The sequence below is a fragment of the Giraffa tippelskirchi genome, chromosome 14 (assembly GCF_054371585.1).
Source record: "Giraffa tippelskirchi isolate mGirTip1 chromosome 14, T2T-mGirTip1v1.2.pri, whole genome shotgun sequence".
In the NCBI taxonomy this organism is placed as follows: domain Eukaryota; kingdom Metazoa; phylum Chordata; class Mammalia; order Artiodactyla; family Giraffidae; genus Giraffa; species Giraffa tippelskirchi.
The window spans coordinates 60,714,569-60,728,789 of NC_137288.1; the positions used below are offsets into that span (position 1 = coordinate 60,714,569).

Genomic DNA, 14,221 nt, shown 5'->3' on the forward strand with positions numbered 1-14,221 from the left:
CCCAATGGACTGTCAGCCGGCCAGGATCCTGTTCGTGGGATTTCCCGGCCCAAGAATTCCGGAGGGGGTTGCCACTTCCTTCCCCATTTTAAGACCCACTACAAGGGTCTTAAATTCCAGAGCAGGGAAAATTAACATTCAAGTCTATTTCAAGAGGGATTTATCTTACAAAAAATGGCTATACCACTTCACTCCCACTAGGACAGCTACTATCAGCTAGTCTTTGATCGCTCCTGGGCTTCCCTGGTGGCTCAGCTGGTAAAGAATCTGCCTGCAATGCGGGAGACCTGGGTTTGATCCCTGGATTGAGAAGATACCCTGGAGAAGGGAATGGCTACCTACTCCAGTATTCTGGCCTGGAGAATTCCATGGGCTGTATAGTCTGTGGGGTCAGAGTCGGATACGACTGAGCGGCTAACACACACATATTGCAGGTGGCACAGTAAATGCTACTGCTTTAAGAGTCCTGCAGGTCCTCCAATGTTCTCTAAATTCAATTCCTGGGTCAGGAAGATCCCCTGGAGGAAACCCATTCCAGTATTCTTGCTGGGGTAATCCAATGGACAGAGGAGCCTGGCAGGCTAGTCCCTGAGGTTGTAAAGAGGAGGACATGAATGAAGCTAACACCTCGTGCCACAACAAAAGCCCTGAAAAAAAAAAAACATGCTAAGTCAAAGGCAGCCACATTGTGATTTAGATGAAAATTCCAGAACAGGCAAATCAAGGTTAAGTATAAGAGCAGGGCTGGACTGGGTTAGGAGGTGACAGTCAACTACTGCTAAGGCTCCTCTTTGGGATACTGAAAAGCCTCTAAAACACGTTACGGATGCATAACTGAATACAGTAAATGCTACTTCAGTAGCAGACTTAGGGTGTTTTAAGTTCAATAAAGCAGGTGGAAGAGAGAGTCAGAAATTTCCCCATGTTCTCAATTCCATTTTATACAAAGTACCAAAAGATGCAAAACAGTCTGTTAATGAAAACTCATTTGATCCATTTTTGTGGTAACACTTGAAATACATTTACTAATTAAGACAACCAACACTTTTACTTTTATTTGCATTTATTTTTTGCGGCCATTTATTCCCGGGCCATAAGTTTTTGTTTCTTCAGTTTCTTCTGGGATATCTGGGGGAAAGAAAAAATAAAAGCACTATTAGAAGAATGATTCCAGGAGAAACACATCTTAAAGAGGAAGGTGTATCTCAATGAAGGTAATCGGAAATTTCATCATAAAGGGAATGAGTCCTTTGGCATAGAGAAGTGGCACGGAGAGAAAGGCAGCCAGGGGGAAATTAGAGCAGTAAGTCTTAAGAGAACAAAGACCACAGGCTGGGAGCCCAGCTGGAAGAACCAAGTGGCAAAAAAGGATGGAGGATAATGTATGAGAAAATTAACAGAAGACAGATCCATTAGGGTTTGAGTCACTCCTGGGTTCCAGGCTAAAGAACTAAATATAATCATTTACTGAAAATAAGTTTCTTGGAGAAAGGGGCTGCAGGGAGGAGGTGCCCCGTTCCAGATAAAATTACATCTGAAGTGGTCATGGCCATCTAGGTGTGGACATCAGCATATGATCACACAGGTTTAACACACTGAACAATACGAAATTCCCACTCGCTATTAAGAAACTAATGAGGATAAGAAAGCTGTGGTACATACACACAATGGAATATTACTCAGCTATTAAAAAGAAATGCATTTGAATCAGTTGTAATGAGGTGGATGAAACTGGAGCCTATTATACAGAGTGAAGTAAGTCAGAAAGAAAAACACCAATACAGTATATTAACCCATATATATGGAATTTAGAAAGATGGTAATGATGACCCTATATGCAAGACAGCAAGAGACACAGATTTAAAGAACAGACTTTTGGACTCTGTGGGAGAAGGCGAGGGTGGGATGATTTGAGAGAACAGCATTGAAACATGTATATTATCATATGTGAAACAGATTGCCAGTGCAGGTTCGATGCATGAGGCAGGGTGCTCAGGGCTGGCACACTGGGATGACCCTGAGGGATAGGATGGGGATGGAGGGTCAGGATGGGGAACACATGTATACCCATGGCTGATTCATGTGAATGTATGGCAAAACCCACAACACTGTAAAGTAATTAGCCTCCAATTAAAATAAATAAAAAAATAAAGCAATAATCTTCCAAGATTAAAAAAAAAAACTAATGAGATTTATGAAAGCCAAAATAAAATGATTATAAGAAGTTGGTGGTTGCTCAGAATAGCTTCCTTTCATGGTTATTCCAAAGGTGTCCTAAGTTAGTCATCACAGCAACCACAATCTAATACACCAAGTGAAATAGAGCAGAGACTAAGTAATTTACCTTTTTCTTCTGTGCAACCTCCTCTTCTGGTTTAGGAACAATCTGTTCTTTTTCAGTAAGGATCATCTCAATGTGACAGGGAGAGCTCATGTAGGGGTTGATCCGACCGTGAGCTCTGTAAGTCCTGCGCCGCATCTTGGGGGCTTTGTTCACTTGGATGTGCTCAATGACCAGAGAATCTACATCTAAGCCCTGGGAAAAGGGAGCAAAATCATGTAACATTTAAAAAAATTTTTAAATCAGTAACACCTTTAACACCACAAACTGTATCATTCAAGTCCTTATGACTTTAAATAGCATGTTTATTTAAAAAAAAATTTTCATTCTAATTTCCCTCCCTTAAATCTAAGTAATTACCAAAACTCAGTGCTGGTAACTGCACCTATTTTATAAGTGGTATTCATTAGGGAGTGGAGTTACAGGATCTCAAAGGATCTATGTCTAAGCTTGATTTTGACAGCAAGGCTTAGCAGCTAGAAGGGCTACAGCTAAACAGACCTACATTAATTCCAGTTCTAACCCAGTTTTCCAAATGCAAAAAGGTAAAGGATAACTGCTCAAATGGATAAATCTGTTTAGTTTGGCACAGGATTTGTTCAGTTAGACACTGCTGTTTTGACCTCTGAAATCTAACATCTCTCCATTATGAATGCAGGCAACAAACCACATGTCAACCATATGGTTCCTTTGTAACTGTATTTATTTGTATTTAAATATACCTGTGAAGGGGTTTACAAACCTCAGTATAAAAAAGGCTTCCCTGGTGGCTCAGATGGTAAAGATGAATCTGCCTGCAAAGCAGGAAACCTGGTTCAATCTCACTCCAGTATTCTTGCATGGAGAACTCCATGGACAGATGATCCTAGCAGCTACAGTCCATGGGGTCACAGAGTTGGACACTACTGAACACTAACACTTACTCCACAACATTACAAACCCTTGGTAAAATACTCAAGGAAAAAAAAAGCGTTTCTCTTGCATGTACTGGGATTATGTCTGTATGTGTGTGTGTGTGTGTGTGTGTGGCAGGGGGGTAATTCTAGAGTCTTAGGCTTGAAATAACTGCAGACCATACTCCTGAAAATGCTTTATAAACAAACATTTTTTCCTGTTGGAAATTGAAAGTAGAGATTTAAAAGAACCCTTTTAATGGGAACTTTTGCTATTTTCATCAAGTCAATCAAATAAAAGGCAAGTCAACCAATGAAACAGATCCAGACAACAACTGTAACTGAGTTAACAATCCAAGTTGCATGTATAAAGATGCTTATAGTGTGGGTACCTTAAGTTCAGCATTACTCTCAGCATTTTTGAGCATGTGTAGTAAAAATTCAGCACTCTTTTTGGGCCACCGACCCTGTGTCCAGCCCCACTGTTTGGCCTAAAAAACAAAACCAAAGAGTTTATCAGTAATTTCCCTCAATTTAAATCAATGTTACAAGATGAATTTACTTCAACCAACATCAAGGTTGTTCAGAACATGTGTTTTTTTTCATGGTTAATCCAAAGGTAGCCCAAAGACCATCATCACAGCAACCATAAGGTGCCTCAGTAAAGGAAGACACTGGCCATTTTTACTTCATCTACTCCCTTCCCTAACACACTGTCTTTTTAAATGACAACTATGAATTCTTACCTGTGCACACCTACCAACTCCACCGTTGTAACGACGGAATGGCACACATTGCTTCTTTAAAGTGACATCCTTCAGATACTTGGTGGCTTTTCGGATATGCATACCCTTTATGGCCTGGGCAGTTTCACGAGTGTTCTAAACATAAATAATGTAAGCTGTGAGTTAACCATCCTTTAAAAAAATCAGATTTAAATAAATTCCAGTATTTTCAACGTGTCTACCTTTATCAAGAGCCAAATCCTTTCCATTCTTGAAATATAATACAAAACCTGTTATGAGCCAGGGAGGCTTGGTTTGAATCCTAAACATGTTTATTCACTGTTAATACATTCTCCATTATCTCGTAAACTACAATTACGTTTCCCATATCTTGATATGTGCACTAGGTTCTCAAACAGTTCTCTGGTAATTTTACCTAATCCCACAAATCCTAAATCAAAGTGTTCATTAAAAGGTGGCTGCTCAGAAATGATTTATTTTCATGGTGAATCCAAAGGTGTCCTAAGAAACACATCATCGCAGCTACCTTTTTAGAATGGTTAAAAAAATACTCAAGGAACAACTCTTTCAGAGCATAACTACGATTCACATACCTTAAAGTGAACACGAAGATTTGAACCTCTTGATTTGCATGCTAAAAAATACCGGAAAAAAATTTTTTTGGGTTAATCTTGGTCTCTGGGTGCCTCATACTCCAAAATAAGAAATGTTGCCTGCTCACTTACATTTTGTGGGGTTTTCTGGGTCGAGTGAATAGCGCACCATTTTTAGGGGTCACCTGGAAGCAAGAGTAACTGTCAACATGTATTTACAGCAACTCACAGTTTAATATTTATGTACTAAGCTCTGTCCACAGCTGCTCAGAGAGTAGTTGTTTTCATGATTAATCCAAAGGTGTCCTAAGAAATGCCATCATTGCAGCCATCCTCTTCTTTACCCAGTTGCCTACAGCAGCGTTGACACTACTAAGACTAGAGACACGGACGCCCTTCCCCTAACCCTCTGGAAGAAAACACAGCCTGTTTCCATCCAAATCTGGATCCAAGTATCCGTGCCGAGGAGCCCAGCGCCCTGCTCAGCATCAGATCCTTCAGGTCAAAGTTAACTCGACCCAACGACACCCCTCTACATGCTCTCTCTACAGAAACTTCCTTTATTCACACAGCTTCACAAGAAAGCCAAGCTTTCCACACACTTTTCGGAGAAGGCAATGGCACCCCACTCCAGTACTCTTGCCTGGAAAATCCCATGGACAGAGGAGCCTGGTAGGCTACAGTCCATGGGGTCGCTAAGAGTCGGACACAACTGACCGACTTCACTTCCACTTTTCCCTTTCATGCACTGGAGAAGAAATTGGCAACCCACTCCAGTATTCTTGCCTGGAGAATCCAGGGACGGGGGAGCCTGGTGGGCTGCCGTCTACGGGGTCGCACAGAGTCGGACACGACTGAGGCGACTTAGCAGCAGCAGCAGCCACACACTCTTAGGGTATTACCCGCGTTAAGCGCGGCTCAACTCACGTTCAGCCACCGAGTAAACCTCGACCCGACTTGACCTTATTCCCCCCCTAAAACTTTCTCCCCATGCGGCCCCAAATGCGCTGCGTTCGCGGCCCCCACTCACCGCGAGACACTGGCCCTCAGGAGTCGGCACCGACCACAGCCGGCCTCTAACCTCGTCACCCCTTCTCGCCCATCGCGCCCCTTTGCGGCCTATAGAGACCCGACAGCAGAAGGGCGCCGAGCCGGGGCCTCCGACACGCCCCCCCGCAGAGGACTGCTCCACCAGGGAGGAATCAGTAGCCGCCAGAGTCCTCCTTCTGAGGGTCTCGAAATTGGCGCCGAGAATGCCAGGATGGCAGCGATTACCGGTGGATTCATCACTAGAGAAAGAGGTTGAAGACACACTCACCTCAGGCCGCTTACCGGAAAAGGAAGAGCGGTGGCTCATGGGAGAATTCATGAAACCTCGACATCTCGCGAGAGTCCCAGCCTAAAGAAACGAGATTTGTAGAGGTGGGGGAAGGCGGAGGAGAAAGGGAATGCGGAATATGTTTAAGAAGATCTGAAAACGAATTAGAGGCTTAGGGACCGTTTCAAAATTCTCCTTTTTTGTATACAGAAATAAAGTTATGGATTTTAAATATCTGTCAATTAAAAACAGGTTTGTATAGAAGCAGATTCACAGACTTAGAGAACGACCTTATAGTTACCAGGGGGGAGGTGTAGGAGAGATGGTTAGGGAGTTTGGGACTGACATGTACACACTGCTCTATTTAAAATGTATAACCAGCAAGGACCTACTATATAGCGCAGGGAACTCTGCTCAGTATTATGTAACAACCTAAATGGGAAAGAAATTTTTAAAAAAATACGCATGTAGAAGTATAACTGAATCATTTCGCTGTACACCTGGCATTAACATAATATACTTAATCAAGGATACTCCAATATAAAAACAAAGCAAAACAAGTTTGTAGTTCTAGGATAATACTAAATATTATTTAGGTATAGATGAGACATTTATTCATCAAGATTCATTAGGTTTGGTTATGTGATTATATGAAAATGATTTGTAAAGGGACAATTCGCTGTTGTTGTTGTTTAGTCACTAAATCATATCTGACTCTTTGTGACACCATGGAATGTAGCCCATCAGGCTCCTCTGTTCATGGGATTTCCCAGGCAAGAATACTGGAGTGGATTGCCATCCCCCGCTCCAGCAAATCTTCGTGACCCAGTGATTAAACCCTCATCACCTGCGTTGGCAGACAGTTCTTTACCACTGACCACCAGGGAAGCCCAAAAGGAAAAATTAGGGAGAGCCAAAGGATGGGATATAATTATGTTAATCATAAATTCTCAGTTTGAGAATATCACACAATCAATTTTAAAGCAGCACATGTAAAGGATGTACTAACTGAAGGGTCTGGTTCAAGATTCCGATCTGGTTTCCCTACTGCAACTTGTAGATTTTCATATGGCGAAAGATAACTGTTCCTTGAAAATAAAAATGCCAGGGTGCATTTTCTCACCCAGGTCATCTTACTGGTTATTCACTTAGAATCACTGGTGGTGTTAGCACTTAGCTTTGAGTCTTCCTTCTATAGCCTCAGTGACTTTTCTGTAAAATTTAAGTGAATTCTTTAAATTGTATTTGATACACATATTTTCCTCCAATCTGTTTAGTTAAACATTGCTGTTTGAACTTCTATCTGAAATTTAACATGTTTCTCCACTATGAATGTAGGCAACAAACCACACAGCAATCATATTGGTTCATTTAAAAAATACAGGAGTTTCCTGGTGGCTCAGAAGGTGAAGAATCCGCCTGCAATGTGGGACACCTGGGTTTGATCCCTGGGTTGGGAAGATCCCCTGGAGGAGGACATGGCAACCCACTCCGGTGTTCTTGCCTGGAGAATCCCCATGGACAGAGGAGCCTGGTGGGCTAAAGTCCATGGGGTCGCAAAGAGTCAGACACAATTGAGTGACTAAGCATACACACACACAAAAATATCCTGTGAAGGGGTTCACAAACCATAGTATAAAAAAGGTCCATGGCACAAGTTTACAAACCCTGGGGAAAATACTCAAGGGAAAAAAGACTTTCTTTTGCATGTACTAGGAAAAGTATATTTTAATTTTGCTATATTTATTGCTAAGACAACTTAATTATTAAAGTAATTGTGTACTGCAAATAATAGGGGTCATCTTTAGCAATCAGTTGACTTGTTCATTTAGCCATCCAGTGAATATTCATCGAACACTTATATGCCTGCCATTGTGCTAAATGTTATCCTCTAACAGATACTAGGAGAGTCTCGGCTTGCCAAGGAACCCACAGTCTTAGAATGAGGGTAGAGACAGAAAGATAGGTAACTAGGAGGTGAACAGCCAGTTGGAATACAGTGTGAAATTGCTAAAGTAGGGTGAACATGTAGAGTAGGAAAGCCTCCCCTGAGTGGACAACATGGCAACTGCACCATGAATGACCAGAAGGAGCTAGCTGGTCATGGCAATACAGTAAGAAAGAAACAATTATTATTGCCAGCAAGAAAATTCTGCTATGGGAACTGCAAGGTTTGGACTCCTTTTGGTTGTGGGTTGAGGGGAGAGGTAAGGGCGAGTGGCAAACCTGATCTGGAGGGAGCCTATTTATCTGTCAAGGAGTTTTGAATTTAACTTAAGGTCAACTGGCTTCCCTTGTGGCTCAGCTGGTAAGAATCCGCCTGCAGTGTAGGAGATCTGGGTTTGATCCTTGAGTTGGGAAGATCCCCTGGAGAAGGGAAAGGCTACCCACTCCAGTATTCTGGCCTGGAGAATTCCATGGACTGTATAGTCCACGGGGTTGCAGTCAGACGCGACTGAGCAACTTTCATCTTCAAGGTCAATGAGGGACTTCTGAAAGTGTTTAAATCCTTGGGGATGGGCATGGGCAAGGTGACTTGATCAGATTCACTTTTGAAAAGATCACTCTATAGGAAGAAATTTGGGATGCCTCAGGGGCAAGGCCAGAGGCTGGCAAAAGATGGGAGTGGCTCGAACTGATGATGTTCAGTTTAATTTTTTGGCAAAGAGAATGGAGAGTGGTAGATGAATTCAAGAAATTTTGGTAAAAGTCACATGATTTTGTGGTTGTAAGCTATAAAAGTTGATACCTTCATTAGCCTGCCTAACTGCTGCCAGCCTATAGCTGAGCCTGTAACACAGTCTTCTGCTTCTCTCAATACAGGCACACCTCGGAGATATTGTAGGTTCAGTTTCAGAGAGCACTGTGATAAAGCAAGTCACATGGATTTTTTTGGTTTTCCAGTGCATTTAAAAGTTGCATCTTCCCTGGTGGATAAGAATGGACAAGAATCTGCCTGCCAATGCGGGGGACACAGGTTCAATCCCTGGTCTGGGAAGATTCCACAGGGCACAGAGCAGCTGAGCCCAGGCGCCACAACTACTGAAGCCTGCACACTCTACAGCCAGCAAACCACAATTAATGAGCCCCTGTATTCCAACTACTGAAGCCCACAAGTCTAGAGTTGGTGCTCCACAACAAGAAAAGCCACTGCAATAAGCCCGTGTACTGCAACTAGAGAAAGGCTGTGTGCAGCAATGAAGACCCAGCACGACCAAAAATAAATAAAGCAGTGTGTACATGTCAAAAAAAAAGAAGAACTAAAAAAAAGTTACGTCATTGAGAATTCCCTGGCAACCCAGTGGTTAGGACTCCTAGCTTCCACTGCTGGAGGCCTGGGTTCCATCCTTGGTCAGAGAACTATTATCCCACAAGCTGAGTGGCTTAGCCAAAAAAGAAAAACAAAACGTTACTTCTACATAATATTGCAGTCTATTAAATGCAATAAATAACATTGCAAAGATTCCGTGATAGAGGTCAGCAAAGAGTTGGACGTGGCTTAGCAACTAACACTTTAACTTTAAAGAAAGCTATGAAAAACCTAGACGGTATACTAAAAAGCAGAGACATCACTTTGTCAACAAAGGTCCATTCTGGTTTTTCCAGTAGCCATGTACCGATGTGAGAGTGGACCATAAAGAAGGCTGAATGGTGAAGAATCGATGCTTTCGAATTGTGGTGCTAAAGAAGACTCTTGAGAGTCCCTTGGACTGCAAGGAGATCCAACCAGTCAATTCTAAAGGAAGTCAATCCTGAATATTCATTGGAAAGACTGATGCTGAAGCTGAAGCTCCAATACTTTGGCCACCTGATAGAAAGAGCTGACTCATTAGAAAAGACCCTGATGCTTGGAAAGATTGAGGGCAGGAGGAGAAGGGGACGACAGAAGATGAGATGGTTGGATGGCATTGTCAACTCAATGAGCATGAGTTTGAGCAAGCTCTGGGAGATGGTGAAGGACAGGGAAGCCTGGCATGCTGCAGTCCATGGGGTTGTAAAGAGTTGGACACGACTAAGCGACTGAACAACAACACCACTTCAGCTCACTATGGCTAGCCTGACTTCTCTATCCTGCCTCTAGACCATCCATCCCTCCTTTTTTTGGAGGGGGGCCGAGCCAGGTCTTATTTGTGGCATGAAGGATCTTTTGGTGCAGCATTTGGGGGTCTAGTTCCCTGACCAGGGGTCAAACACAGGCCTCCTGCATTGGGAGCGTGGAGTCTTAGCCACTGGACTGCCAGGGAAGTTCCGAGGACTGTCCATCTCTTGATTGGCTGACAAGCTTCCTTCCAGCCGTTACAGTGTTCTCTGGTGCCCGGTTCACAGTCTCCCTTTCTCAGCCCACTGCTGCTGCATTCATCAAGGTGAACCTAGTGAAAGCAATGTCTAGGAGGACTCTGCTTGCTCTGACACTAGGTGGATTGGTAAGGCCAGAAACCTCAGATTAGATTCTGGAAAATTCTGAAAAATACCAGAAAAGCTGTAGCAGATGAGGTAATATGAGTTTGGTAAGGGTGAAGAAGGTGGGAATGATACTGAGTGGAGGCCTGGGGGACTTCCAGGCTCGGAGGCCTTTCTGCCCCCCATTTCTTATGGGCAAGACTCCAGCCTCCATGACTGAGGCAAGATTAAAGAGATCAGAGAAGTTCATCAAGATTAAGAGAGCAACTGCCTGAGATTAAGGGACTGCAAACCCAGCTCACACCCTAATCTTGTCAGAGACCCCATCTTTGAGCCACTGTTATAAACCACTTCATCACACCCTCTGAAATTGAGACACCTAGTTCTTCTAGGCAGGAGCCCAGTGTGTTCCTGTTTGCCCGGCAAAGAAGTAAAGCTCTCCTTTTCTGTTGTTGTCCTGCTCTTTTGCGACCTCGTGGACTGAAGTCCGCCAGGCTCTTCTGTCCATGGAATTCTCCAGGCAAGAGTACTGAAGTGGGTTGCCATTTCCTTCTCCAGGGGATCTTCCTGACCCAGGGATCGATCTCCCGCTTTGGCAGGCAGATTTTTTTTTACCATACCACAGAGCCACCCTGATTTGATTTGGCTCTGGTGTACAGAGAGGCCACACTTGTAACAGGAATGGAACAGCGAACGCCTCTGGACTCCTCAAACACGATTGAAACACAGCTCCCCTGGGACCTTCTTCCAGTGAATTTTCTTTGATGGCGACCACTGGGGCTTCAATTGCTGTGTAGATCTCCAGGGAGCAGCAGGCAACAACAAACCCTCAGCCTCTCAAAGTCAGAGCCGTTCTCCTCGCTGACCTGACAAACACAGATGTCAAGTGGGCCCTGCAGGAGTTTGACAGTTTGTCCAAACAACTGTTTTCAGTTGAGGCTATCAATCTCTTAGGAGAAGATTCATCTGCCTGGCTGTTCAATCAGCTGGCCAATATAAATTAGTCCGACCATCTTCTCAGAAAAGAATGCCTTTGGGGATTTTCAGACGAGTGCCTATTCAATATTCTGTCTTGTAGAATTACCATCCACCTTCCTTGCCCCGTAGAATAATATTCAGACAGTTGGTTCTGGGGCTCCGGGAGAGCCACGGGAAGAAAGTCTTAATCCCTCAGCAGGATTTGCTTGGCTCTCCCTAGCCTGAGCCTTCCATACAATGCTATTTGATCTTCTCTTAGAAACTGGCCTCCTCAGCCAGGAAAGGAGAATTCTTTACATGACAATAAGGAAAATGTAATCCCTTACACCAAGGGTGGAGTCTTTTTTCTTTTGCCTCTTAGCAGGGGGTGCTTCTGCCAGCTCCTCCCTGCCTCCAATCAGTCTTTCCCCAACCTCCCAAAGCTAGAACTAGCAGGGGAGGGGGGTCATTTGAGGGATAGAGGGGCATTGTGTGTGTGTGTGTGTGTGTGCGCGCGCGCGCGCGCGCGCGTGCGCGTGCACGCACGCTCTGTTGCTCTGTTGTGTCTGACTCTTTGCAACCCCATGGACTATATATAACCTGCCAGGCTCCTTTGTCCATAGGATTTTCCAGGCAAGAATACTGGAGCAGGTTACCATTTCCTTCTTCGGAGGATCTTCCCCACCCAGGGGTTGAACCTGCGTCTCTTGCATCTCCTGCATTGGTAGGCAAGCTGAGCCACCCGGGAAGCTCTAGAGGGGGCACTGACATCCAGTAACTAGGATAGAATTCCACTACTCCCCTGTCAGGTGTCTCAATGCAAGTTACTTGGTTTTGCTGAACTTTTCTCCTTCATTTGTGGGTGGGAGAAAAAAAAAAGATAATAAACTCATTGTACTAGGTTGCTAGGAAAAAGAGAAAGTTAAAAGACATAGTGAATAGCACAAAGTTAGATATTCATTCCTGCTTTTTTTTTCTGTTAGAGGAAGGGGAATCCCTTCCAGGGCCTGAGAGCGGGCTCTTGTCTGACACTCAGAAATGAATTGTCTGAGGAGACACACTTGCTGACAAAGCTTTGTTGGGAAAGAGGGACCAGGTAGAGAGCAGCGGGGTAAGGGCTACCAGGAGAACTGCTCTGCCACATGGCTCGAAGTCTTAGGTTTTATGGTGATGGGATTAATTTCTGGATTGTCTCCGGCCAATCATTCTGACCCAGGGTCCTTTCTGGTGGTTCATGCAGCACTCAGTTACAATGGATTCATTGAGAAGGATTCTGGGAGGCTGGGAGGCCATATGGACTGGAGTCTCCTCTCTCCTTTTTATCTTTCCCAGCTTCTTACAGTTGGTGGTATTAATAGCTTGTTAGTTTTGCATTCCTTCAGTTCTTATTAGTTCCTCCTGTTGTAAGATAGGGACCAAACCCAGGTCTTAGCTCAGCTGGTAAAGAATCTGCCTCCAATGCAGGAGACCCCGGTTCGATTTCTGAGTCAGGAAGATCTGCTGGAGAAGGGATAGGCTACCAACCCCAGTATTAGGCTTCCCTGGTGGCTCAGCTGCTAAAGAATCCACTTAACTCATGCAAGTGGTTACTATCTTGCCTGGCCGGGGTGAGTGGTTTCAGTCAGTGGTTCCCCTAACACTTCTCCTTAGAGTTTATTCTTGGACATCACCTAATCTGCTTCTTTCCCCCCAAGCAAGGATTTCCTCTATGACACCTTGCATTGGATACTCTTTCAGTGTCTCCCCCAAATCCATTCTCTGACGTCTGTGCCCCATGAAACTGAGCCCACCGATTATAACCCGAACCTCCCTGCCAGCTGACATCTGGTTGAGTGTGGCCCATGGTGAGCTTAGGTAGGAGTTGGAAGGTCAGGCAAACAGGCTGGGCTATTTTTTCCTAGCTTCCTTCTTGCCTTGGCACCAGGTTTTGGGGTGGCTACATCCCTTTATGACTCCAGCCTCAGCCAGATAGTCCATCCTCCAAGCTCAGATGTCTCTGGACTCCATTTTGATACCTTCTTGTCCAATCTGTCCTAGGTATGGAAATGTCTTTCAGTGGTTGCTAGTCTCTGGATGCCTAAATGTCTCTTGTTAGTTGCTTAACTTTTCCCCCATCACCTGAGTTCCTTAATGCCTCTTCTGGTGACTTCTCTGCGTGGAATTATTTCCTGCTGGCATCCAAACAGGAAATTATCCAACCTCTATTTGAATACTTCCAGGAACCAGAGCTCAATATTTATCTTTTCACTCCTGTTTTTTTGTTTTGTTTTGTTTTTTGGCTGCACAGCATCTTAGTTCCCCAACCAGGCATCAAACCTGGCCTGGCAGTAAAAGTGCCGAGTCCTAACCACTGGACCACAAGGGAATTTCCTTTTCACTCCTGTTTTTAAAATAATGATGTACTAGGGACTTTGCTGGCAGTCCAGTGATTAAGACTCTGAGCTTCCACTGCTGGGGGCATGGGTTCTGTCCTTGGTCAGGGAACTAAGATCCTGCATGCTAAGTGGTGCCGCAAAAAATAAAAAAGAAATAATGATGCCCATGAGAATGGAACTAATATTTAGGGTACATCTACTGTATGTTGAGTGCTGTGTATGCTTCGTCACGCTTATGCCCCACAGAGACTTTGAAAGGATGACTGACTACCCACATTTCACAGAGGATGGACCCGAGGCTCAGGGGAGCTGGTCACTTGCCCTGGCTCTTACAGCTAATTGGTGTCTGGACACCTACATTTGCTCTTTTTCCAGCACACCTGCCTGTCATGGGGGAGAATTCGAAAGGGGAAGCTGGAACTATGGGAAAATTTGCCTTGGATTTCACAATTTTTCCAAGGGCTAGCTTGGAAAGAAACCCTAATGCTGTTCATAAAAACTTCTCTTGCAAGACAAGGTCCTGAGTGACACCCTGGGCCACTAGATGGCACCAGTTTAGCTCAGTTAAAGCTTAATAGCATTTCTGTGGGCAGAGGG

General features: G+C 44.3%; 1 protein-coding gene and 4 non-coding genes across 7 annotated transcripts; all 5 read right to left on the minus strand.

The window, feature by feature from the left end:
• Positions 1 to 1,045: 1,045 nt before the first annotated feature.
• On the minus strand, positions 1,046 to 11,688 carry RPL17 (ribosomal protein L17). Of its 3 annotated transcripts, XM_081561993.1 has the most exons (8): positions 8,641 to 11,688; positions 5,604 to 5,862; positions 4,706 to 4,758; positions 4,574 to 4,614; positions 3,981 to 4,115; positions 3,627 to 3,725; positions 2,345 to 2,536; positions 1,046 to 1,128 (listed from the first exon to the last, which is right to left on the minus strand). In XM_081561993.1, exons 3-8 carry the CDS (start codon positions 4,743 to 4,745, stop codon positions 1,081 to 1,083), a joined length of 555 nt encoding a protein of 184 aa, XP_081418119.1. In that variant the 5' UTR covers positions 4,746 to 4,758; positions 5,604 to 5,862; positions 8,641 to 11,688; the 3' UTR covers positions 1,046 to 1,080. The 3 variants fall into 3 exon arrangements, with proteins under 3 accessions (XP_081418119.1, XP_081418117.1, XP_081418118.1); XM_081561991.1 differs by lacking the exons at positions 5,604 to 5,862; positions 8,641 to 11,688 and adding an exon at positions 5,892 to 5,917; XM_081561992.1 differs by lacking the exon at positions 8,641 to 11,688 and having other exon boundaries at positions 5,604 to 5,917.
• LOC145535014 (small nucleolar RNA SNORD58) lies at positions 2,232 to 2,295 on the minus strand. The gene has a single exon (XR_014075181.1). It is a non-coding gene; the product is annotated as a small nucleolar RNA SNORD58 (small nucleolar RNA).
• On the minus strand, positions 3,813 to 3,880 carry LOC145535017 (small nucleolar RNA SNORD58). Its single transcript, XR_014075184.1, has one exon. It is a non-coding gene; the product is annotated as a small nucleolar RNA SNORD58 (small nucleolar RNA).
• Positions 4,438 to 4,502, minus strand: LOC145535015 (small nucleolar RNA SNORD58). The gene has a single exon (XR_014075182.1). It is a non-coding gene; the product is annotated as a small nucleolar RNA SNORD58 (small nucleolar RNA).
• On the minus strand, positions 4,836 to 4,901 carry LOC145535016 (small nucleolar RNA SNORD58). The gene has a single exon (XR_014075183.1). It is a non-coding gene; the product is annotated as a small nucleolar RNA SNORD58 (small nucleolar RNA).
• Positions 11,689 to 14,221: the final 2,533 nt, after the last annotated feature.

What these genes read in the sequence shown, in the direction of transcription:
- RPL17 (XM_081561993.1), bottom strand. Translation starts at nt 4,745, where the DNA reads ATGGTGCGCTATTCACTCGACCCAGAAAACCCCACAAAAT. An exon ending in GAGTTGGTAGGTGTGCACAG is followed by an intron (nt 3,726 to 3,980) that starts GTAAGAATTCAT and finishes TTTGTTTTTTAG; the next exon opens with GCCAAACAGTGGGGCTGGAC. An exon ending in AGGTTGCACAGAAGAAAAAG is followed by an intron (nt 1,129 to 2,344) that starts GTAAATTACTTA and finishes TCTTTCCCCCAG; the next exon opens with ATATCCCAGAAGAAACTGAA.